This window comes from Ursus maritimus, unplaced genomic scaffold, assembly GCF_017311325.1.
Source record: "Ursus maritimus isolate PB19 unplaced genomic scaffold, ASM1731132v1 scaffold_20, whole genome shotgun sequence".
In the NCBI taxonomy this organism is placed as follows: domain Eukaryota; kingdom Metazoa; phylum Chordata; class Mammalia; order Carnivora; family Ursidae; genus Ursus; species Ursus maritimus.
Genome location: NW_024424453.1, coordinates 22,362,797 through 22,389,320, shown reverse-complemented (window position 1 = coordinate 22,389,320; position 26,524 = coordinate 22,362,797). Strand labels below are relative to the sequence as shown.

At 43.6% G+C, this 26,524-nt stretch overlaps 1 protein-coding gene across 1 annotated transcript; it reads left to right on the top strand.

The window, feature by feature from the left end:
• Positions 1-2,462: 2,462 nt before the first annotated feature.
• Positions 2,463-25,292, top strand: TRIM42 (tripartite motif containing 42). The gene is made up of 5 exons (XM_008707889.2): positions 2,463-2,831; positions 6,856-7,553; positions 11,882-12,705; positions 15,725-15,949; positions 25,206-25,292. The coding sequence occupies exons 1-5, from the start codon at positions 2,491-2,493 to the stop codon at positions 25,290-25,292; spliced, it is 2,175 nt and encodes a 724-aa protein (XP_008706111.2). The 5' UTR covers positions 2,463-2,490.
• Positions 25,293-26,524: the final 1,232 nt, after the last annotated feature.

The following is a 26,524-nucleotide window of genomic DNA, read 5'->3' as shown; positions in this document are numbered from 1 at the left end:
GCACCCCTGGAAGAGATTCTTATAATTGGAATTGTTGAATAAACAGATGTAATTTTGAGATCCCATTTCATACCCACTATGATGGCTATAATAATAATAATTTTAAAAGAACAATAACAAGTTTTGGTGAGGATGTAGAGAAATTGTTAACTCTCATATACTGCTGATGGGAATGGAAAAACATAAAATGATGCATCTGTTTTGGAAACAGTCTGGCAGTTCCTCAAAAAGTTAAACACAGAGTTACCATATGACCCAGCAATTCCACTTCTAGGTATATACTCAAGAGAACTGAAAACATATGTTCATATAAAAACTTGCACACAAATGTTCACAGCAGTATTATTCATAATAACCAGAGTGGAAAAAACACAAATGTCCATCAATGGATAAACAAAATGTGGTATATACATATAATATTCAGCCATAAAAAATGAAATATTGATGCATGCTTAAACATGCGTATGCCCCTTCTAGCTGATAATAAAAAAATTAAACATGTCTAAAATCTGAAGAAAAAAAACCATGGATGCCCCTTGAAAAACATTATACTAAGAAGCTAGATACAAAAAGCTATATATTATATGATTCAATTTATATGGAATATCCAGAATGGATAAATCCACTGATACTCAAAGTAGACTAATGATTGCCAGGGGCTGTGGGAAGGGGGCATAGAGAGTGATGGGTATGGGTACCAGGTGTCTTTTTGGGGTGATGAAAATGTTCTGGAATTAGAGAGTGGTGATAGTTGCACATCTTGTGAATATACTAAAAACCATTGAATTGTTCACTGTAAAGTGGTGATTTTAATGGTAAGTGACTTATATTTCAATAAAAATTTTAATATTAAAAAAAAAAAACTAAGGGCACCTGGGTGGCTCAGATGGTTAAGCATCTGCCTTCAGCTCAGGTCATGATCCCAAGGTGCTGGAATCGAGTCCCACATCAGGCTCCTTGCTCAGCATGGAGCCTGCTTCTCTCTCTCTCTCTCTCTCTCTCTCTCTCTCTGGCAATAAATACATAAAATCTTTTTTTAAAAAAAACTAAAATAAGAAGGATCCTCGCGCAGACCAATGATGAAAATGTACTATCAATCCAGGAGTGAAACACAAACCTCTGTGCCTGGAGGATAGAGAGGAATATTGATAAAATTGAGTTTGGGAAAATGTGGGGGGAAAGCAACTCCCATACATTGTTGGTGTCAGTATAAACTGGCATTTTCATTTAGGTAAGCAACTGAGTAGTAATCTATCAAAAAAATAATAAAACACATACCCTATGATCCAGAATTTTCATTTGTAGGAATCTAAAATCAATGTGTGGCTGGCAGTTAGCACTCAGTGAATGTTCTTTCCTAATATAAAGGTGATAATCACAGGGAGAGATAATAAATTATGCAATAAACTCCTACAGCCAAATTCAGCTCCCACTTCTGCTTCTTTTTGGAAAAATAATAAGACAGTGTTTATACCATAGGGTAGTATGACCATGAAATTTCTGCTTTTTTAATCTCTGCAAGCTGCATAAAGTGGAAAGCAAAATTCTCCCCTAAAATATAAGGTCATTTCTAGAAATACTGAATATATACTTAAGAGTTAAAGATTCTCATGTAGAGTTCCAGCCTCTTGATAAGAGATCATGGTGTGCATGGAGTGGGGCAGGAGTAGGAAAACCGAGCTTGAGCCTCAGCCAAACCCCATGAAGCTACAAAAAAGCCAAGACATATTCAGAGTGACATATGCATTGAAGCCTCATGAAAATCAGCAGTGGCTATGCAGCAATGGACAAACTCGATGACTACTGAAAGATGTGCCTTAGTGAACTCCTACCTTTTTTCCCTCTAATTCTTTCACCAAATGGCGATTCCCCTTAAATGTAGCATTGCCATGATTTGTAAACACTGTGCTTTGTTCAACACATAAAGAGTTCAATCAATGCAGAAAAGGCCCAAGGAGAGGAACATCATGTCAATCCACTTCCAATTAATCATTCCCAGTCCTTTCAGCCTGTGAAGACATAACCTGAAGTCAACTAGCTCAAGTTGCAGGGAAAACATCATCAAAGAGAAACAGCTTCTGGAATCCACCCCATAACCCAAAAGGTGACAAGTGACAGCTAAACCTCCAGGATGCTCTTTGCATTAACCCTCCTCTGGAGCCGATCCTATGGAAGCATGAAGTGTCCATCAGCCGCCCACCCCTTGCCAATACCCTCCCACATCTCACCCACCCAGCATGGTGAGGCATGGTGGGGAGACAGGGATTGTGACATAAGCAAATGGCCTCAGGCTGATATATGTAAATGCCAGCCCAGGAGCTTCCTAGTAGGGACACCACCTGTGAAGCCCTCATAACAGCCAACCTCTTGCAACCTCCAAGCTGAGGGCCTCATTGGGGGGAGGAGGGACCCCCTCCCTAGGAGACCACAAGATTCTGAGAGAGAAGGTGTCAAGAGCTCTGGACAGCCTGTGCCAATCATGTAGGTGCCATGGAGACTGCTATGTGTGTTTGCTCTCCATGCTGTACGTGGCAGAGATGTTGTCCTCGATTATGCTCCTGTCTGTGCTGCAAGTTCCTCTTCACCTCGGAGCGGAACTGCACCTGCTTCCCCTGCCCCTACAAGGACGAGCGCAACTGCCAGTGCTGCCACTGCACCTGCTCTGAGAACCCCAACTGCCACTGGTGCTGCTGCTCCTGGGCCAATGACCCCAACTGCAAGTGCTGCTGCACGACAAGCAGCAACCTCCAGTGCTACTACTACGAGAGCCGCTGCTGCCGCAATGCCACCATCACGTTCCGCAAGGGCCGCCTCAGGAGCATCCGCACCTCGTAAGTGCCCGCTGTCTCACGGGGCCCGCGCCAGCTGCGGGCTCCCAGGAGTCCCCACCCCGAGGCCATTTCTCTACCTGAAAAAAAGAGGCCAAGAATTTGGTAGCAGTTAAGCATCTCCTAAACAGCCAATAACCACGTCGAGCCCTGAGTTCCAAAGCCACTCCCTGCCAGCTGTGTAAATGAGCACTGCGCTCTCTCACCTGCACCATATAGAAGGAGCTATACTTAGTGCACCTGCCAGGCACTGCATGTGTGGCCTCAGGCAACCCTCACCCCATGCCCACCACACCAGTGAGGAAACTGAGCCTTTGGAAGGTTAAGTTGCCCAGGGTCACCTAGCTAGTAAGACGCTGCCAGATTCTGAACCCAGACTCTGCATCTTAACTTAAAAATGCTGTACAGCAAAATGGAGAGTATAATGTCTGCTGTGATTTGGTGGGTATGGGGATTAATGTATGTGCTTTGTAATCTGTTATGTGGTATAAAAATATGAATCGCCCTTTTTCTTCCTTCTCTGAACATTTGATACCTTAACACTTACTGGAAAAGTTAACAACTTCCACAGGCCACTTTTGACCCCCTATATCCTATGTAAGTACCCCAGATGGCCATCAACTCCTACCAGGCTTCTCTTGGTCTCTATTGGAAGTCATGCAACTTAGGGTCTCAGTTATTTGCATGGGGCATTAACCTTCTGTATCAAGTACTACATGTTCTCCTCCTGCTCTGACGGAGACAGTCCTTTTATGTCACATTTGAGGGGAGCCTAGAGTAGCAAAGGCAGACCTTTTAGACGAGAAAAGATCCAAGATCAGAACTATAAGATGGCAGCATTTGGAGAGGCAGAAAATGAGAGGCAGGTTTAGAGCTTTTCAAGGTGGGAAAACAATTCCAGGAGCCAAGATTCAGTGAATTCAGGAAAAGAATAGGATCCATTTTGCAATTCAGCACTCAGTAGATGTTTAATAAATGTTACTCTCCATTCATGGACCTCTCATGCTGTTTGCATGAGTAGAGAACCCAGGAGTCCTGGATACAAGTCCAGAAGTTCTCAGGTGCAGAGAGTAGCATCCACATTCCTCTCTCCTGACTCAACTGCCCCACTGTCTGCATATCAGCAATGGAGAGTCAGTGACTACATTTCAACAGAGGAGGTGCTTTGGGAAGATGCGTTAGGTCAGTAGCTTCCAAACTTTGCTTTATGTTAGAATCACTTGGGGCTCTTTACAAATGTCCTCATCCCCAGTCATTCTGATTTCATTGGTCTGGGGTATCACCTGGGCATCAGAATTGTAAAAGCCACCCAGGTGATTCTAAAGTACAGATGGCCTGGAGGGAACAGGAGGGAAGTTGGAAGTCCTGCCAGGTGACAGAGTGAGAACTAAGGGACTGGGAGAATAGCCCTAAATTGGAAGGAGGGGTCTGTGCAGAGGAGGAGAGGTCAGATATCCAGCAAGAAGGCAAGGCTGCTGGGTTTGGTGGCTGTTTGGGCATAGAACCATGGCCACTGAATGCCCAGGTCCAAGCCACTTTTGTGTCAGAGGATGGTCAGAGATGTGTCAGGAGGTGGGCTATGGATACACTGAGGTTTATCTTCCAAATGGCCTCTCTCCCAGTTTCTGAATCACTGCCTCCTTGTTCTTTACTGTCACTGCCTGCTCAACACCTTGCTCATTCAGCCCCACTCTGGTCTCATGCAGCTCTTTCTGACTTTCTCATTTCTTTCTCACTTCCTTTTTCATCTCCATCCCAGATTGCTGAGCTACCTGTCTCTCAGCCCTGCTCTCTCTCTTCCCCCAGCATCACCCTCCCTTTCCCCTTCTTCCTGATTTCTCATGCTGTCTCCCTTTATATTACACCATGATTCTCAGAGTCCCACCTTATTGAACTAGAGAGGTTCACCCAGCTACCACGTGTACAACTGACTCTACCTCCAGTGATTCCTTGCAGGGCCCAGGCACGAGACTGAGAAAGCAGAGAGAGAAGGGGGCTAAGAACATTGAGACCAGCAGGCCTAGGACCCAGCATCCAAATCGCCAAGGGATGAGCCTCCCAGGAGACTGAGTCCCCAAAAGAGGCACTCTGTCACCACAGGGCCACTCCCTTCCAGTTATGCTTGGGCAGTACCTTTGACTACCTGGACTCTAAAATATGGGTCCCTGGCTAAGGGATGGGGAAGTAGATAGGGGCATATAGGGACTACAAGAAGCCAGAAGCAGAAAAGAATACATGCACAATGTCAAGATCAACACCCAAATATCACTAATGTGAACAAAAGAGAAGAGACAGGAAAAGTCACAAATTGTGTATCTGCTTCCATTTCCATCCCCACAGCTAACTTATTTATTTTCAGAAACTGCTTTTGCCCTGATTATAGACTCTTAGGACATGCACTTGAATTTTATAAGTACGCTCTTACTTCATCCATGGTTCTTAGAATTAAATATATGAAATCAGCCTCAGCTATTTTTTTTAAAGATTTTATTTATTTGACAGAGAGAGACAGCCAGCAAGAGAGGGAACACAGGCAGGGGGAGTGGGAGAGGAAGAAGCAGGCTTCCAGCGGAGGAGCCTGATGTGGGGCTCAATCCCAGGACTCTGGGATCATGCCCTGAGCCGAAGGTAGACGCTTAACGACTGAGCCACCCAGGCGCCCCAGCCTCAGCTATCAGACAAAGAATCAACACATACACAGGCACACACACACAGCAGTAGAAGTGCACACTTCTCCTGGACTTGACCATTGTTGTCCTCTACTGTGGACATTAGCTGGCTAGTATCAGAGGGGAGTAATTGCAGTGGCCACATTTATTGAGTCCTTACTATGTACCAGCAGTTAAGCACTTTATCACGGGTTACCTCATGTAGGCTTTGTAAAATTCTCATGAAGGATACAGGATTGTGAGCTTTGAGCTTTGGATTACAGGTGAGGAAACTGAGAATGGGAGAGGTTAAGAAACTCATCTCGAAGGTGCAGCTTTAAAGGGTGCACTCCACCATGAGCAATCTGCTCCTAGAGCCTAGACCCTTAACTCTTACCTATCAGTCTGCTGGTTGGAGCAAATGCGTTCTAGACTTGGCTCAGGGACTGAACTCCTGGTGTCCTGGGAAGGACACTTTACCCATCCATCTTACATACAAAAATAATGATGATGTCAATGCCTGCCAAGCAAAACTCACCAAGAACACACCTGTACGTGGACAAGATTGGATTTACGGAGTCATTGCGACAAGTGAGAACATACACCATGGTTAAGAGTGAAGTGTCTCAGTAAGATGGCATCAGCAAGTTATTATGGGATTTAGTCTCATTTTAGGTGAGGCAGTGGGGTTAGATCTCCTAGTGGATATCCAGATAAAAATCTTGTCTACAAGATGGGAAGCGCAGGGTGCCTGACATTGCAACTGGTAAAAAAGCAGCACACTCCCACTAACCAGGATAGGCCGGGTTTAGTCATTTTTGTGGTCTGGACAATATTCTTGTTTTGCCTGCATTCAAACAGGATAAAGTGGTCTTGTTTCTGCTTTGCTCTGTCACAGTCTCAGAACGGCTTTCTGGGGTGTTGGTAACCTGTGACATTATTGATGGGCAACATCCCCCAGCCAACATCACCCCCACACCAAGGTCCAGCTGATGGTGCCAGGCTGGTCTCTTCTGCGTTCTCTTGCTCAAAAATCACAGCACTCAGTTGTCTACTACTTACTGTGTTCCAGGGGCTGCTCTCAAGCTTTGTAGGTATTAAATGTAATTTTAATCCCCTCAAGAAACTCTATAATGTGACTACTAATTTTGTAGCGAGGAAAAAGGCAGAGAGAAGTTAATTAACTGACCTGAGGTCACCCAGCTAAAAGAATAGCAGAGGCAGGTTCAGAACCCTGGTGCCCTGGCATGGAGCCCACGCTTCCCGCCATCACACTGGCCTGCCTCGCAGTGACCCCCCAGTTCTTTCAGAGGCTAGAAATGGGGTGAGCTCTGGAGCCTGCCTCCTGAAGCCCTCCCCGTGTCTGCTTCTCCTTCCAGCTCCAAGACCGCACTGCGTATCGGGAGCAGCGACACCCAGGTGGATGAGGTGAAGACGACGCCCACGAACAGCAACCTGGTGGACCATCTCTCGTGCCCCATGTGCAGCCGGCTGCGCCTGCACTCGTTCATGCTGCCCTGTAACCACAGCCTGTGCGAGAAGTGCCTGCGACAGCTGCAAAAGCACGCTGAGGTCACCGAGAACTTCTTCATCCTCATCTGCCCCGTGTGCAACCGCTCGCACTGCATGCCCTACACCCACAAGATGCAGCTGCCCGAGAACTACCTGCGCGGGCGCCTCACCAAGCGCTACATGCAGCAGCACGGCTACCTCAAGTGGCGCTTCGACCGCTCCTCCGGGCCCATCGTCTGCCAGGTCTGCCGCAACCGGCGCATCGCCTACAAGCGCTGCATCACCTGCCGTCTCAACCTGTGTAACGACTGCCTCAAGACCTTCCACTCGGACGTGGCCATGCAGGACCACGTCTTCGTGGACACAAGCACCGAGGACCAGGATGAGAAGATCTGCATCCACCACCCGTCCAGCCGCATCATTGAGTACTGCCGCCACGACAACCAGCTCCTCTGCACCTTCTGCAAGACGGCTTTCCACAACGGCCACGACACCGTCAGCCTCATCGACGCCTGCTCCGAAAGGGCCGCCGCACTCTTCAGCGCCATCGCCAAGTTCAAAGCAGGTCCTCGTCCCCTTCCCTCTCCTGCACAGGAATTTCTAGTTCAGGAACTGTTGGGGGAAATGGCTCTGGGCAGTCCGTCTGGTCAGAGCCTCCCCTGGTGGGACAATCCAAGCACTGAGAAACACTCTGCTAGGCTGCAAGGCATTGGCTTGGTGTGCACACCTGGCAACCACCACCAGCCTCTTAACCTCCCTGCACCTTGGTTTTCTCATCTGTAAAATAAGCAGAGTAGTAGTAACTCCTTTGGGTGGTCGTGAGGACTAAATGGGTTACACTGTGTGTGGCATGCCAAAAAGTATCTGGCACATAATCAGCACAGAAAGATTCTATAATCTTGGTTACAATCTTTATGACCTTGGACCTTGTTTCCTCCTTTGGAAAGTGTTAAATTTGATCTTCTAGTATCTGTGAGCCTTTCTAAAGTGTTTTGTCACTAAAGTTGGATGTCTCTGGTATTTTCCCAATTTGCAGAAGGAAAGAATTAAGTCAATGTTGAAATAATTTCCATTTTAAATTTTCCTCAACAGTGTTTTCCCAAAACTTGTGAACAGCAAAGTAAATGAACTGGTAGCAAACACATAATAACAGAGAAACTCAGAAATAGCCAGTAACATTCTGGTCAATAGCTGGTTTTTCTTCTGCATGCCAGCTCAGGGTTATTTTATATTGGCTTACCTATAAAATAGGTAGTTTATGTAAGGGAAACTGACCTTAGTTTCCACGCTGCAGTGCAGTACAACAATATTTCGCAGAGCTCAGCAAAGAGTGCCATGATTTCTGGGTGTGGATCTACCTGATGAGACAGGAGGATCTCAGTCATCGTTTTAGGGCTCTTTTCACCTGGGAATAGCTTCTTGAATAGAGGCCTACTATGCCCAGGCCTAATCATCTCAGTCGTCCTACAGTACAGGCATTAAAATTCCTTCCATGAATAAGACGGTGGAGACTCTAAGAAGTCATTGACACAAGGCAGCTAGTAAATGGGCAGACCTGGACTATCTGATCCAACGCCCATGTTAAATCCATAACGTTCATTTGACAACTCACTCTATGCTAAACAGTGACCAGAATCTAAAGATGGAAAGATTGAAAAACAACAGAAACCACCACCACCACCATTTGTGGTCTATTTCCTTAAGGCTGGACGACAGTCAAGTGATGAGAGTGCACCAGACCACCCCAGCCCTTTCCCTTTGTCGGATATTTCAGTGTCCATGTGTAAGCATGCCTAAACATATGAGTGGGAGGCAGTTTTTCTCTGAGCTGCACAAAAAGGTCCTGTTGGACATAGAGATGGGTCAGAGATGGACTTTGCTAACTCTGTCACCTAGGACCTCTCACTAGCATGCATATTTCAGGAATACCTTCACTTCTCAATTGCTGCTACTAGGAAACATTATTTATCAATTGATATTTATTCAGTTTTAGAACCACCACCAGGGAAGTCTCTATAGTAAAGAAACTCTATAGGAGCCACATTGCCAAGCAAATGGGTAGCCCCTTTGGTTCCTAGCAAGTTTTCTTAAGGTGGACTCACTGCCTGGGCTCAGCTGAATTCTCTGGGGCCTCAGCATAGGGAAGGGGCTGCTGCCTACAGTCTGCTGTGGCCCCCATGTAACCACAGGAAGCCTGGGTTTTTAACACAGGAGAAATCTAAGATAGTTTTCTCAGAGGCAAGGGCACTTGGAAGTCAGACGATGAAATTCAGTTCAATGTAAGGAGATACCAGGACAAATTCCAGAGAGCCCAGCAATTGGAAGGGGACAGGGGTCACCTTCAAGGCATATCCATGTATACGTAGGTAAAGAATTTAGCCCTGCCCATCCTTGCTAAGGGAACCACAACCGCCCCCCAATTTTTTTAACCAGGGTTCAAACTTGCTCTTAAGGACTCAATTCACTTTTGGAGAAGGTGCCATAAATCTGCATTTTAAACAGATCTTTAGGTAATTCAAAAGCAGATGATCTGACAATACACTGAGAAACTCTGGGACCTGGAGGGAAGATCAAGTTTGGGTCAATAGATTGAATCTGTGGTGTTGACCCCAGCTGCACACTGGAATCACCTGGGGAGATTTACTAACTAGGACCAGCAACAATGGCACCACCCAGGAGCCTGTCAGGCATGCAGAATCAGGCCCCACCCATACCAATTTCATGGGAATCTGCATTTGTAACATGATCCCCAGAAGATCCCTTGGATTAGATTCTAAACGCAGCTGCAAACTGCCTCATCTGGATTCCCGAGCCCTAACTCAGGCCAATTGAGAATCTCAGCAAGTGAGGCCAAGAAAAGAGTTTTCTTTAAAGTTGCCCAGAAGATTCTGATGCTCACAGAGGGCTGAGAACCACAGCTGGAGCAATTAAGAACATAGGCTTTGGAGTCAGACAAATAGAATTAGAGACAGGCCTTGGTTTCTCCCATTTACTTGCTGTGTGACACTGGACAATAACTTAACCTCTCTGAGCCTTAGTTTCCTCATCTATAAATGGGAACAATATCTTCCTCATAGGAAGTTACATGTTATATATGATAATACAGAGATGTGACCCATAATATGTGTATCATATAGATCTGGTCCATGTTTAAACACGGTCCTGGGTACATAGTAAGTAATGTTTAATAAACAATAGCTACTTTTAAGTGTACTGCCTGAAAGAGATCTTGATTTAACTTTGCTCTAAGACCAGCTCTTGCAAAGCTGCCATATTTGTAAGACAGCACGGGGGTGCTCGTGGCCGCCTCTTTCTTTTCTCCTGGTGCTGCCTCTTTCCACCTCATCGAAGGAATTTTTATCCTACCTCTCAGGACTTTACATGAACTCAATCCCTAATAAAGCAAGGAATTTCCTATGCAAGTGTCTTTGGCAGTGAGTAACTATTGAATAGTCAAAGAAATTAATGAATAAAGTGGAATTTCAACTGCCATAAGCCACAATAGGGTTTGAGTCAGGGGAGAGCGGGGAGCATTTCTCAGCACCACTGCAATCACCCTGATTGTTTCCTGTTCAGACCCCATCGGCATTGCTTCTGTGCCTGTATGAGGGAGGAAGTGGACAGAGGAAACAGCAGCTTCACAAAATAGGCCAGAGAGTGGCATTTGCCCCGAAGATGTTAGAAAATAGGACAGATTGGCTCTCACTCAATAAATATCTCTCGAGCCCTTCTACACACCCTAGTCATAGTGACAACCAAGACAGCCACAGTCCCTGTTCTCGTGGTCTGACAGGACTCCTGGGTCTCTCTTACACAAATGCACATCATTGTTACAATGGCCACCACCCACAGAGGTCCAGCTTACTATGTACCCAGGACCATGTTAAGAACCAAGTACAAAAAATTCTGGGGCACCTCTATTCCTGAGTAAAATTTGGTGGGAATTATAGCCCATCAATTCACTGCAAAGTTGACCATTCAGGGGAGGATCTTACCTTTAGACTAGGCTACAGAAGGTCTGAAATGTCTTCACATAGTTGTCACTGCCTGATGCCTAAATCACTGTAAAGACAACAAAGGTGCTCATTTCACAGAGATGTGCCACATACTTTCTTTCATAGCATCCTCTATACTGTAGTATCATTGGATTTATGAGTGCCCTGAGCATCAGTGCCCTTTCATATTCATACATGTACGTATCCCTAGTACCTTGGAAGGCGTATGACATGTAACAGGTGTTCAGTAAATATTTGTCGAATGACTGAGTGAACTTAAAATCCAAAAACCACATAAGAGCATACAGGACAAATTGGGTTCTCCTTGAAGTGCAACAGCAGACTCTTTCTTGTAAGGAAATGGGGGAAGGGCAAGGGGGGAGCCCAGCTAATTTCCTACTGTTGTCTAGGGCTAGGTTTTTGGTGAATGAGGCAAGGCAGCATTTAGAAGAAATCATCAGAAATTTAGTTCTTTCTCTTGACCCTGCAGGAGCTTAGCCTTCACATGGGGAAAACCAGTCACTTTGTGACATCACCTCTTCTTAAGTCCAATGTGCTGACAAGTGAAGTCTGGTAAAAACTCGTATCAAGGATGGCCTTGAACTTTCAATTTCAACCCAGGGCCACAGAGACTACTATAGATATAACTATGCTAGGAAAGAAAGGCTGTTATTCCTGAGGGAAGTATTAGATAAGGAGGCTGAGAAGGGATTCCTGAGGGAGGCCAGATGCACCTCATAAACCTGTTCTAGCCTATTTCAGCTCAACTACAAGTGCCTTCCCTCCCTCTCTGCCCACTTCCATGGGGTCCAAGGGAATTCGCTCCAGTCTGCTACTGGCTTTGACATCTGGGGAGATGAAAATTTTAACCAAAGTAATTAACCTGGTTATTTTGCAGTCCGCTATGAGATTGATAATGACCTAATGGAGTTCAACATTTTAAAGAACAGCTTTAAAGCTGACAAGGAGGTGAAGCGAAAAGAGATCCGAAATGGATTTCTCAAGCTGCGCAGCATTCTACAGGAGAAGGAGAAGTCCATCATGGAGCAAATAGAGAATCTGGAGGTGTCCAGGCAGAAGGAGATTGAAAAATACGTGCATGTCACAACCATGAAAGTGAATGAAATGGACGGCCTGATCGCCTACTCCAAGGAAGCCCTGAAAGAGACAGGCCAGGTGGCGTTCCTGCAGTCTGCCAAGATTCTGGTGGACCAGATCGAAGATGGCATCCAGAGCACATACAGGCCTGACCCACAGCTCCGGCTACACTCCTTGAACTGCATGCCCTTGGACTTTGCTGAGCTCTCCAGTGCCATCCACGAGCTCTTCCCCACAGGACCCAAGAAAGTATGCTCTTCAGGGGACTCCCTGCCCTCCCCCTATCCCATGCACTCAGAAATGATGATTGCCAGGAAGGTCACTTTCAGCACTCACAGTTTTGGCAACCAGCAGATATACCAGCGAAGCTCCTCCTTGTTGTCCTTCAACACCACCACCGGTGAGAAGGCCAAGATGGGTCTGGAAGCCTATGGGCGAGCCCAGTCCGCCACACCTGCCAAACCCACAGATGGCCTCTATACCTACTGGAGTGCAGGGGCAGACAACCAGTCTGTGCAGAACAGCAGCAGCTTCCACAATTGGTACTCATTCAATGATGGTACTGTGAAGACCCCAGGCCCAATTGTTATCTACCAGACTCTGGTGTATCCTAGAGCTGCCAAGGTAAGAAAGGCTCTGGGCCCATGGGGAAGGCGGGGGATGTGAGGTACAGAATGGAGTTTTGGGTAGTCAGGAAAGGTTGCACTTAACCTCTTTGATATCTAGGGTCCAGTCACTCAAATCTATTCCTCTGGATTCTTCATGGTCAGCCCATTCAAAAGGGATAAGTTCCTAGGATCTTAAGTACCCTAAGATTGACTTAAACCAAACAATGTATTTAATTCATAGTCAAAAATACATCTGAACGCCCCAACCCCATTTCAAGGGCAACCCAATTTGGGAACCAAAGTAATTTGAAGAGACTGCTTGGAAGGTATAATATTTCCCAGGGGAAAGCCTGTAATAGTAGAGAGAACACAGAGAATCAAATTGGAAGTACAGGCTCCATTATTTATCAGCTGTGATTCCTCTAAATTGCTACTTTTCCTAAAGAAAGTATCCATACTCTCCATGATTTGTAAAGAATGGAAGGATAATCCCAATGGAATTCCAATTTTTATCTCCTGAGATTCATATTTTTGGGGTGTGGATCTCTCACAGACCTCTACGGCTGCCATCATCTGACTTTGGGGGACGTGACTCCTCCTTGACCCTCTTGGCCTAACATGGACAGATGACCTTTCCCCTTAACATTCCTTTCAAATCCAGCTGAACCTAAATTGAACTATTTATAGAATGTGTTATTAAGGTTCAGGGAGGGAAACAGATTAACTTGCAATTAGATACTCTATTAGCGCAAACCTTGCCTCTCTTAGTGTTCCTTCAGGGACATCTCCCAGGCCAGCCCATGGCCTGCCTTCATGTGGCAGAACCCATCTTTTGCCCCCATAATCTGAGAACACTCCCAAAGACTTTTAGCACCCTTGAAGTTGAAACCATTGATTCTCAAACATTAATGTGCACCTGCAGGTCTTGTTAAAATGCAGATTCTGTTTCAGTGGGTCTCAGGGGGCCCTGAGATTTTGTGTTTCTAACAACCTTCCAGGTGTTGCCATTGCTGCCAGTCTGCACACCACACTTTAATATCAAGGGTCTAAAAACAAGAAAGTGAAAGTCAGACACTGACCAAGCTTTGCTTCACTGTTCTCCTGAGACATCATAATCTATGTTTTAGAGTCTATAATTGCCAGCAAGAATGACCTTATGCTGCAAAGTAGAATACACCTTCCCATGGGCTCTCAGACACAGCAAAGTCTCTCTGCCCTTCACATACGAGATGCCCACAACTGAGCAGCTGAATCTTCATTTCCAAATGATCCTAGATCAGCAGAGCCTGCAGTGTATGTGACATTAGCTCAGTGATGGCCTTAGGTCTCTCCATGCAAGTTAGACGGCTTAGAAGATTGGCAGTTTCTTGCTCTGGAAGGAAAGGACTAGTGATGTCTGCTCCACACTTGGGCTTGGAAAACAGTCACCCCACGCCACCGGTTAGTGGTCCCTGGATGAGCCCAAGAAAGGGGCCTACACAGGAAAACCTAGTCAAGACATCGTCTGTCAAGAGAGGACACCTAAACCTACTGACAAATAGTGGTATTTGATGTGAAAATATCATTGATCCCCATTAGGATAATGGAATGGAATTCACGTGGGAACCATAGTGCTCAGTAATGCCCAAGATGAAATCTGTGTTGACTGCTCTCACAAATGATGGTTGACAGTCCTCTTTAGGCTTTTGGCATAGAAAACATTCTCAAAGGTAGTCTCATAACTTGTCACTATGTATCTGAAAAATCCTAAGGAGTTTTCTTCTAAAAACTCAATTTTATTTCTAGAACTCTTTCCCAGAGAAATAATTAAAAATTCAGATGAAGATTCATGCCCCAAAAGTCTTCACTGCATCATTATTTACTAGAGTGTAAAATTAGAAACAACCTAAATGTTCAACTATAGAAGGATTAAATCACTTATGGGACAGTTATTAAGACGGTGCTTTACTAAGTTTTTCATAATATAGGGAAATATATAAAATATAACAAGTGAAAGAAAGTAGGTATCAAAGCAATATAATCCAAATTAAATGTATCTCTGTGTTTGTGTATGTTCCAAAATTGGAACATACTGAAATTATTAACTGAATTTTGGAATTATAAGTAATATTTATTTTCATCCCTTATATTTTTCTGTATTTTCTAAGTCTTTTACAATGAGTATGTTAGTTTTGATAATCAGAAAAAAATAAGTTAATTTTTACTGATGAATTTTATAAATTTATTAAAATTTTTAGAAGTATAAATACATAAAAATAACTATAAATTATATAGTCACAAAAATTTATACACTTACAAGTAATTATAAATTAATTTTATAAATGTAATAACATTTGAATGTATTAAAACTTAAAGAATGCAGTATCTGTTTAGAAATATAATCATTATAAAATATTTATATGCCAAACACAACCTGCTAATTGACACTTGTTGATATATCTCTTTCCAAAAGCTGATAGTTTATGTTTTGAGTGTGAACATATATTCCCCATGAGTTGGGTAAGCCTTTTCACCTCTCTGGTACTCCACTTCCTTGTGTGTAAAATAGAGGGTTGGAATAGATACACTTTTCATCTTCTGGTAGTCTGTGGTTCCATTAGAATTTGCTAAATATAACCTTCCTGAGCCTCAACTATAAAATGGGATAATAAAATCTCCCCTCCAGGGAGTTGTGAAGACTAGGTGAGCTAGGCAATGTCAGACACAGAATCTGATGCATAGAACGTGTTCAATAAATGGCAGCTACCTTACTTGGTTGTGACAGGAGACCAGTGGTCACTGCCATGTTGACCAATGGTAATAGAACCCAGAGGAGCATTCTTCTGTTCTTGAAATGCATCACGAGCATCATGGCAGGCCTTATCAGGCAGCCTTTCAAGACTGTTGCACATAGTCTACATCAAAGTCCTCAGCAACTGGAGGAGATCGGGTCAGCTTAAACTCACCCCACTGATAGTCAATGACACAAATCTTTATGGGAAAGAAAGCTGAATGGTGTGTATTAGTATCACACCCTCATGGTCATTGCTTCATAGGTTTACTGGACATGCCCAACAGAAGATGTGGACTCTTTTGAGATGGAATTTTATGAACTCATTACTAGCCCTCCTAACAATGTGCGGACAGAGCTTTGTGGGCAAATTCGGGATATAATGCAGCAGAATCTGGAGCTGCACAACCTGACCCCCAACACTGAGTATCTGTTTAAAGTTAGAGCCATCAATGACAATGGTCCTGGGCAATGGAGTGACATCTGCAAGGTACTGTGCACGTTTTTTCTCAGACAGACTTTCTTTATAAGTTCTGATGCAGCTGTTAGGATAATCACGAGATCACAGAACCTACTGTGTGACTGCCCCCTCTAATCCCAGAAAACTTGTTAACTCAGGTCAAAGAGAAGGCTGCTGGCCTCAACCAACTTAGCAAATGAGGCCTGAAAATTGTTAGTTCAGTTTGATTCAAAAAACATTTGGGCCAGGCATTCTTTTAGGATGTAGAGATTCAGAGGAAAATAGGACATAATCCTTGCCTTCAAGGAGCTCAGGGTCTATTAAACAGATACTTGTGGCATGAGAAGGACAAAAAAAGAGCTTATTATTAGCCCTGGTGGTGACTCAAAGCAAGTGTACAGTGCCAGATTTAACAAACATAAATATGGGACACATATAAAAAACACTTTTTAGCATAAGTATGTCCCATGCAATATTTTGGACATAGTTATACTAAAAATTTTTTACTTACTATTTATCTGAAAGTCAAGGAATAGCCACTGAGCATGTCAGAATGGTCTCCCAAAAAGAAGGGATAGGATTATTCCTATCTTCTTTGTGATGCAAGGCTGACTCTTCTTTATATCCCCAGGGGATATACATTCATGAATATAATTTTACTGATACTCAAAGGAGAAAGGAAGAAAAATATCAAGACTTCCCAGAGCTATCTTACTGTATAACCATGATGATGTTCTTTGGAATAAGAACATGGCTTAATCATGGGATTCTTTAGAGGAAAAACAGTAAGTCCATTCATTTCAGCTTTTGAAAAGGGAAATTTATGGTTTGGAGAGAGAGGAGTCTCATGAGACCACTTCCAGCCAGGACATACATCTGATCCCCAAGGGAACTGGAAAGCCATCAGTTCCTCTCCCTTCCTATCTCTGTCTCTGTTTCTGTCTCTGTCTCTCTGTCCTCCCTCTGCCCGCCCTTCTATGTCTGCTTCTCTCTGAATCTGCACCACTTTCAGCTAGTTTGTAGTATTTTCCTCCCCTAAATTCAGCTTGCTTGTGGTTTTGGATTGTCTTGGCCCAAGTTCTGTGTGTCCAACACAATCTGACTAGCAAAGCTCCCTTTGTCTCAGGTCCAATGTTTGCAGAAGAGAATCTGATTGGTTGCTACTTCTAGTGATGAAGGGAAGCAGGAGGGAGGATGGGGGCAGGATTATGCTGTTGGCCGGTGTACCAGTAGCAACTCTGTTGGAGGTAGAGGCTCTCTAGTCCATCTGGACTGCTTCTGGAGTCAGCACCCACATGCACCCTTCCCGCTCCCACAGAGGTCAGACATTCACCTGGGAAGGAAGTGGGATGAGAAGGTCAGCCTTGCTGCTCCTCTTGCTCTACTCCCACCAGTTCCCCATCAGGCAGGTGCCTCAGAACCCCACTCTTGCTGCCACCCTTCTCTCCCAAGCATGGGACACGCACAGCTGCTACCATATTTTGCAGGATGTCCTTCTGACTATGGATTTTTCCTTCCTCTAATTCCATCTGCCTTCTAATTTTTTAGGAATTCCTCAAAAATATCTTGCCCATGAAGGGCACTCAGTGCTCTTACTAATTTTTTTTTTTTAATGTATCTCCTGTTATTTTTACATGCTAGGGTCAAGGACAGAGGCGGAGAGACTGAAATGTGTTGGCCCTTTTTAGGTAGATGTTTTGTCCTTCCTCCTGAGCTCCAAACTCCCTGAAAACAAACTTCATGTCTAATTCATCTCTCTTGCTCCCACAATGCTTACCACAGCACTGTGCATATCGCAGGTTCTTAATGGTTATTGAATGAATACATGACTGAAAATGTGACCAAACAAATGAATATATGAATGAATGTCTAAAGAGTGAAGAAATAAATTGATGAATAAAATTAATAATTACAAAGTACCATAAGATGCCTGAAAGCTAAGTGTTTTATGCAATCAGTCAAGAAATAACATTCCCCCTGAAATTATGTTTATGCGATTAATTTGTACTCCCTATATGGGAAGGAAACTCATTCCAGTTTCTTTGCTTTTTAACACAATTTCTAAATGAGCAGAGCACTAATTAATGAGGTTTTCTGGAAGCTTCATTTTTATCTGACTCGCAGAGCTGCAATATAGATTTTTCCTTCAGAAGTAATTCTTCTTCCCTCTTTGTGATTATATTAGCATTCTAGGGGAAACACTGGCTTCCTTAACATTTGTCATGATTTGCATAAGTAAAGGCTTCAATAGCAAATGAAAATAAGATGGTGTGTTTGAATGACATTTATAAAGCTTCATAAAAGTAATGACTTTAGTTCTTTCCTATAAAATCGAAATACTTTTCCTTTGGCATTGGTTCTATGCAGGTATTCCTGAAAGGTTTCATTTAAAATGCTGTAATGAGGTAGCTGAATCATTCCTTATCCAAAATACAATATTTCCATCATATGTACTTTTGAAAAGGAAGTGAAATAACACCTTTCATATTTGATTTTCATAGTCTGTGACTAGCTGATTTTTAAGGGATTTTATTCAAAGTATAATACATGAAGCATGAATATTAACTTGAATGCTTTTTAAAGGTCCCATTTATTGAAGGCCGACTCCATGTCAGACACTGTCTATTCATTATCACTGATATACCAGCCAGTGGAGGCGGGGAGTTACTGCCTCTAATTTACAGATAAGGAAACTGAGGCTCAGGAAGGAGGAGTTGAGTGGGAACCTGGGTGTTCATCCAAGCTGGAGCTCTTTGTCCCCTGCACCACAGTCAGATTCAGCTAAGCCTGGGCTGGTGGGACCCACCCTGGAGCCCTGGCACCTCACACTGGAAGAATGATGTTGTCCAAGCTAACAGCAATGAGAGTGGGACTTTTTTTTTTCTTTTTGAGAGACAAGATTGAGCATTGCTTGGCCTGGTGTGCCTAGCGCCAACTCCACTAGGCTGTAAGCGCCAGGAAGGCAGGTGTCCCGGTGGGCTTCCTCACTCCTCTTGGCCCACAGCCCTCTGCCAACAGCCTCTAACATTGAAGAGCCTAACTGGTAGTTTTGAAGGAACGGAGAAATGTGTTTTTAGACAAGTCATATATCCTTTAGTCTGTTTCTCCTCCTGCCCTTCCTTTAGTCCCCAGGGTCCCTCCTGACCACCATTCCCATTTCTGCAAAGAGCCTCTTCACTTTGTCTCCCTCTAACTTCAAATCTCTAACTTCCAAGAAGTCTTCCCATGATAAATGGAACTTTCCATCTATGCATTGGTTTCCTATTACTGCTATTTCTAATTGGTTTCCTATTACTGCTATTACTAATAACAAATTAGCAGTTTAAACAATACACATTTACTTATTATAATTTTGGAGATCAGAACTCCAAAATGGGTGTCACTGAGTAAAAACAAGGTGTGAGCAGGGCTGTGGTCCTTCAGGAGACTCTAGAAGAAGTTTATTCTTGCCTTTTTTCAGCTGCTAGCAGCTGCCAGCATTCCTGGGCTCATGGCCCCTTCCTGCATTTTCCAAGCCAGAAACGTTAGGCTGAGTCCTTCTCACACACATACACACTTCTCACACCTTCTCACATTCCCTGGCTCTCTTCCGCCCCCCTCTTCCACTTTGAAGGACTCTTGTGACTACATTGGACGCACTTGATGACTCAGCATAATCTCTATCTTAAAGCCAGCTGACTAGGAACCTTGATTCCCTTTGCTGTGTAACATAACATGTTCACAGGTTCCCGGGATCACCACATAGACATCTTTGGGGGCAATTACTCTGCCTATCACAGTCTGTAAACCAGATGTCCCCTATTACATCACATTTGGAAGTAAAAATTCAGGCCCAACAATAGTCACAAACTGCTACTGTTCTGCGTCTTCCCTGATAGCTCTTTAGGAAGTGTGCCCACCCCTGCCCCCATTCATCCCCTCAAATTCCTTCTCATTCTGTACTGGGGATCACCCCTGGTGTGTCTCCCATGTGCTCAGGAGACAGCCCTGCCAGCTACTCTGAGTCTGCAGTGCTGCTCTCTTTCTGCCCAGACTGGAACTCCAGGCACAGAGCCAGGCTGCCTGGCCTTCCTGGGCATCTAACCTTGGGTTCATGAAAACCCCCTTCTGGTTTTACCTCGGTCCCTACTTCAGATCTCCTGTCTAGGCTGAGATCCACAACCTCAGCAGGTGGGGTTGCAGGGCAATTGGAGCAACCAACACTATCCCACACTCAGAATAACTGCCCAAAATCTATCCCACACCACCCACATACTCACAGCGACTCCCTGCCCTGAAATGAAATAAAAATGGGTTTGCACTCTCTATATCCCTATGATTTATTCTTTGCCAAAGAGCTCCTTGATCCTTCATGCAAATAGAACCCTATTAGTCTCTCCCTACTAGCTCTGCAGATAGATTTGAGCCCTGGAGTGAGGATAATTTAGGTCAAGCTGGACCTATTATTTTTAACCTTATACATAGAGGGGTTGAGTTAATCATACACTTCAGTTCATGGTCCATTTTCAACACTGGTTTATGCAAGGCCCATTTCTTGTCTCTGTATGTATTTTTGTGGCCATTCCTTCCCAGACATCCATTCTAACACATTTTATGTGTATCTTATTGCTTTTATGAGTTCTTACATGGTATATATTGTTTTGAATGTGTTGGTAATTTGCTCAAACAGTATTATGCCACATATCCTACTTTGTTTCTCACCTTTTCTCCCTAAACACTGTGTTTTTATGCTCTGGCCATGTCATTATGCACATTTAGTCCCTCACTTCTGATGCTACCTCATTTGGACACCACAGGTTACCTGTCCACTAAGCCAGCATGGACACCGAGGTGACCTCCAAAAGTGCTGCAGTGAACAGCCTCATTCCTGACATATTGTGGGCAGGGTGGCGGCGTGAGAATTTCTCTGGAACATTGTTTTCTAGGGCTGCCATACCAAAATGCCACAGATTGGGCGGCTTAAACAACAGTAATTTATTTTCTCACAGTTCTGGAAGCCAGAAATCCTAAATCACGTTGTTGGCAGGTCTGGTTTCTTCGGAGGCCTCTCTCCTTGGCTTGCAGACACCTGCCTTTTCCCTGTGCCCTCACGTGGCGTTTTCTCTGTGCGAGGGCACCTCTGGCAGGTCTCTGTGTCCAAATTTCCTCCTTTTATAAGGACACCAGTCAGATTGGATTGGGGCCCTCCCTAATGACCCCATTTTAACTTAATCATCTCTTTAAAGGTCGTCTCTCCAAATACGGTTGACCCTTGTACAACACAGGTTTGAACTGTGTGGGTCCACTTATACACTGCCGTTTTACAATGCAGGACTGTATTTTCTCTTCCTTATGATGTTCTTAATAACATTTTCTTTTCTCTATCTTTAAGAATACAGCATATAATAAATATATAAAACGTGTTAATTGACTGTTTATGTTATCAGTAAGGCTTCTGATCAGCAGTAGGCTACCAGTAGTTAAGTTTGGGGGCACTAAAAAGTTATGCATGGATTTTCAACTGTTCAGGGGGTCAGTGCCCCAGTCCCTGCATTGTTCAAGGGTCAACTGTACAGGCACATGCTGAAGTACTGAGGATAGGACTTGAAGGTATAAATTTTGGGAGGACACAATTCACCCCTTATCAGATATATGCCATGAGTGAAATTGCTGGGTCATAGAGTACGTGCATACTTGATTTCAATGCATGCATGTGTGGGGCCATAAGGAATGAATGAGGGCCCCTGTATCCAGCCCCCACCTCTATGTGGCATGATCCAGTTTTCTACTATTTTGCTAATCCAATAGGTACAAAGTGCTGTCTCCTTATTGTTTGAAAATTCATTTCATATGCTTATTAGTTTTCAGGATTTCCTCTTCTATAAACAGCTGCAAAATATTCTTTGCCCATTTTTCTATTGCACTTTTCATTTTCTAGGTGATTTGCAGAGTGTGCTGATATATTCCAGATAGTGGTTTTAGACATTGTTAATATCTTCTCTGTTCTGACATTTGTCTATTAACTTTGTTCATAGTGTATTTCATGAAACAGCAGAAAACTTCCATTTTGATATGATCAAAGTCATCAATTATTTTTCCTTTCTGGTTTGACCTTTTGAAGTTTTGTTTAAGAAAGTCCTTCCATAGGCTTAGATCACAAAGATAATCTTCCACATAATTCTTTTATTAACTTTAGTTTTACCTATCAAATTTAGAACTTCCATCCATCCAAAGCCCACCTTTGTGTGTAATGCTGGATAGGATGCACTGTTTTTGACCATCTAGTGAGCCAGTTTTTCCAATAGCATCCACCAAGCAATGTCTTCTCCATTCATATACAGTGAAGGTGCCACTGCCATCTTATATTAAAGTGCCATATATTTAGGAGTCTGTCTCTGAGCTCTCTACAGCCTCCTACAGGTAACTTTGTCTGTTTCTATATCAATACCACACTGTTTTTATTGTTTAACCTCAGCTTTGTGCTCTGTCTTGATGAACTGCTAAGGTAAGTCTGCCCATTACCCTTCTTTCTTTTTTAAGGTTTATTTAACTAATCAAAGGAATTTGTTCCTTCATATAAATTTTGGAGTAAGTAAATTGAATTACTTCATATAAATTTTGGAGTAAGTAAATTGAAAGAAAGAAAGAAAGAAAGAATCCATAAAAGAAAGAATCCAAAAAAGAAAGAATCCAAAAAAGAAAGAATCCAGAATAGAATTTGATTAGGAAGGCATTGAGTCTCTAAATTAATTTGGAGGCATTTGATATTTTTGTAATAGGCCTGACATTTATTGAAATCATCTTCAATGTGCTTTACTTAGGCTTTTAAATTCTTCTCATAGAGGTACTACATGTTCCTGGTTAAAGTAATTGTTTGCAGACTTTGTAGATATTACGAATATTATCTTTTATTTGATTATATTTTCTAATGTATTGCTGGTTTAGAATAAAAACTATTGGTGTTTGGAGGTTAATCTTGATTCCAGCAATCTTTTTTTTTTTTTTTAAGATTTCATTTATTTGAGAGCGAGAGAGAAAGCATGAGCGGGGTCACAGGCAGAGAGAGAGGGAGAAGCAGGCTCCCCACTGACAGGGAGCCCAACACAGGACTCGATCCCAAGTCCCTAGGATCATGACCTGAGCCGAAGGCAGATACTTAACTGACTAAGCCACTCAGGTGCCCCAGATTCCAGCAATCTTGATAAACTCTCTTATTATTCTGAGAGTTTATCTGCTGATTTTGCTAGTTTTTCCAGGCTATGACCCTATCATTTATGAATAATGATAGCTTTAGCTTTTTCTTACAATCCTTGAACCTCTATGTCTTTTCTTTCTCTATACCTTTGGCTAGGGGCATGAGTCTTACAGAAAATAGAAGCTGAAATACTTGATAGCTTTGTCTTATTCCTGATCTTAATGCTTCTCCATTGAGCTATGATGATTTTGCATTTAGTTTTTGTGGTATATAATTCTCATTAAGGAAATTTCTTTCTACTTCTAAATTTCTGAGAGCTGTACAATCTTATGCATTTTTGTATTATTTGAGATAATCATATGATTCTTCTCCTTTGGGCCTTAATGAAATGAATTACATTGATTCTCTGATGTTAAGCTTGACTTGCATTCATGCACTAAACCCTATGTGATCATGATGTGATTATTTAACATACTTGGTTTTCGTTAGCTCATATTTTATTTTGGATTATTGTATCTATGGTCATAAGTGAACTGGCCCTATAATGTTTGGCTTATATTGTTTTTATCTGGCTTTGGAATCAATAGTTTATTAGCTTAATAAAATGAGGTAGGAAGCTTTTGTTCTTTTCCTGTTTTCTAGAACAACTTTATCTAAAAGTTTGTTAGAATTCATTTGAAAAACCATCTGAGCATTTGGGGCAGGGAAGAGGATGTCAACTATCATTTCAAATTCTTTAGTATCTCAAGTTCTGTTCTCTATTTCTTTTGTCCTGTTCATCTCATCCCCTTGTTCATAAACATGTCCCAATCCTCATTGCCCCACTCACACATCACACATAGTCTTTATCTCTGGAGGCCCTGACTGCTTTACAGCAGAATTCAAATCCACGTGGTATTTTATGAGTCAATTTCTAACCCCACCACAACACTGTTATCCCTTCATTAATGCCCTTGATAGTTCAGTGTGTATATCTTACACTATATCTACTATCTTTACCAAGGCTCTCTCTCTGTGTTATCTCCATTTTTATCCAGCAATGTGTAACCTAGTGTCATGTATATAGTATCTTTATCTTGCAAGAAACCCTTTTTTCTTTAAAATTAAAAAATTTTATAAAACTAAAGGGCATAATGGTAATAAGTGTCTCTCTCTCTTTTTTTCCCCTTTCCCTTTGAATACAAATATAAAAAATTAAAAGCTTTGTATATAGGGACATTGTACAAACATCACTCTTCACCACCCAAACCACAACCTCACCCCATCTGCCCCATGAGTCCTGATCTGTCTAGACAGAGCCCACTGATCCATTGGGCTATCCCTCATCCCTGATCTCAGCCTCACTCCCTAAACACCTCTTCAGTAAATGTGTACTGGGAAGGAAGAGGAATGCTGCCAGACCAGAAGCATGAAGAAACCCAGCACCTCTGAGGTAAAACAGGGAGATCCACGTGTAAGCTGAGTTGGTTAGATTTGTAGGAGACTTGCGCAGTGCAGGTAGTCTGCCCTTTCCAGGTAGCTCTGACCGCTCACTGCGATCAAAGACAGTGTGAAGCATCAGAGAGAGACAACTGGCAGATTTACAAATTGTGGTTCTATTCACCTTTCATCCACTTCTCTAAGAACCTTCTCTTTACCTTAACCAATGTTGTGATTACAGAACTGAAAGACTCGCTTCCCCTACAACCCAGTCAAGGTGCTCAGTCTGTTAAGAGTCAAACACATTAATGGAATTTACAAATGATAACAGCTATGACAGAAGCAATTTCCAGGGGCTGGAGGGACAACCTGGAGGGCTGCTCTATGGTGAAGCCCACCTGAGGTCACAGCACTCAGTTAAATGCAGTGCCTTAGAAGAAGTGGAACCTAGTCTGTGAAATCCCAGTCTCGCGACATATTAAGAGTCCAAATTTAGAAAAGCGAAAAGCTACCTCATCCTTCTGAGCCTCAGTGTCCTCATTCATACAAGGGGGTCAGTGGCACCTGCTTTGTATGGCTGTCATAAGGGGTTAATAAGATAATGTGTGAGGGTCTAGTGCACGGCAGTGGCCATGCTCCTGGAAGCTACTACTGTTTTGCCTGTGGCTGGTACCATGGCTCTTCTGATTGCAGGTGGTAACCCCGGATGGGCGTGGGAAGAACCGAGCTAAGTGGGGCCTGCTGAAGAACATCCAGACTGCCCTCCAGAAGCGCTTCTGAGCCCCCCGCAGAGCAGGCAGCAACCTCAGCGAGTACCACAGATAGACATAAACACACACACATATATGTATTTTTCTCACCACATTCTTCAGTGAGGTTGCAGACGACATTCCCAGCACCTCTGTGTCTTCTAAAAGCCAATAAAAGGAAATGCCTGATGTCATGGCTTGCTGTTTGCTCATTATTTTGGAACTAAGATGTAAAACAGTCAGCAAGTCTCTACACCTCCATTAGCTCAGGCCCAACCCTAGGCTCAGAATTCTGTGATGTTTTATACATGGCAGCCACAGGCCTCTGGGTAGGAAAAAGGGCACTCTTTTTGCAGTCAGGCCCTCTGGGTGTGCGTTCTGACCCTAGTCTAACTAGCTTTCGGTGTTTGGGCAAGTCACTGACTGATGGGGAGCTCCTTACCTCACCATGTGGTCTATTTCAACAGTAAGCACCCAGTATTGTTAGAATGCTCTTCCTAACCATGGAGCCTGAACTTGCCTTCCCTTAACTTTACACCGTGGTCTGAGGTCTGCCTCCAAGCCATAAAGAATGAGAGCACTCCCTCCTCTCCACACTCCTGCTGGTCCCCAGAGCAAAGGAGAAACACTGGAATGCTTGTTTGGAGGCTCCCCAATGGTCCTTTGAATCAAGGCAAGAAAGAATGGCAGAGTCACATGGCAGCTCCAGCCTCACCACAGAATTTGTCCTGGCCCTTCAGACAATAGGAAGCCCTCAGGGTTTCTGGCCTACCAAGGCCCCATCTGCCTGGAATGACCTTCTCCTGAACCCTACCCCATTTCTGCCAGGAAAACACCACCAGGGCTTAAGACCCAGTTCAACCACATCTGGGAAGCCTTTGCTGATTCTCTAAGTCAGGATAACACCTCTCTCCTCCCCTGGGTCCTCACTAAACACAAAACTTTCCTCCCCTACTTCCATCCCCCACAGAGACATCTATTCCAGCCCTTGAAACTCAGGTGCTCGCATTTGTCCCCAGTCTGTAGGGCAGAGACGGGATCTCATTCATTCTGTCCTCAGTGCCTGGCTTGATGAGGCCTATACTGCGCATCAGTACGGGGCAGGGAGGCAGTACTGCTGGAAAGCAGGCACACAACGACCCTCCTCCAAACCTCGGCAAATGTCAAATCTGCACAACAAGGGTCTACACAGGGAAGTGGGAATGGGCGTGGAAAGAGACAGGCAGTAACTGGTCTCCACCTTCTCTAATCCCAGCCTTTTCA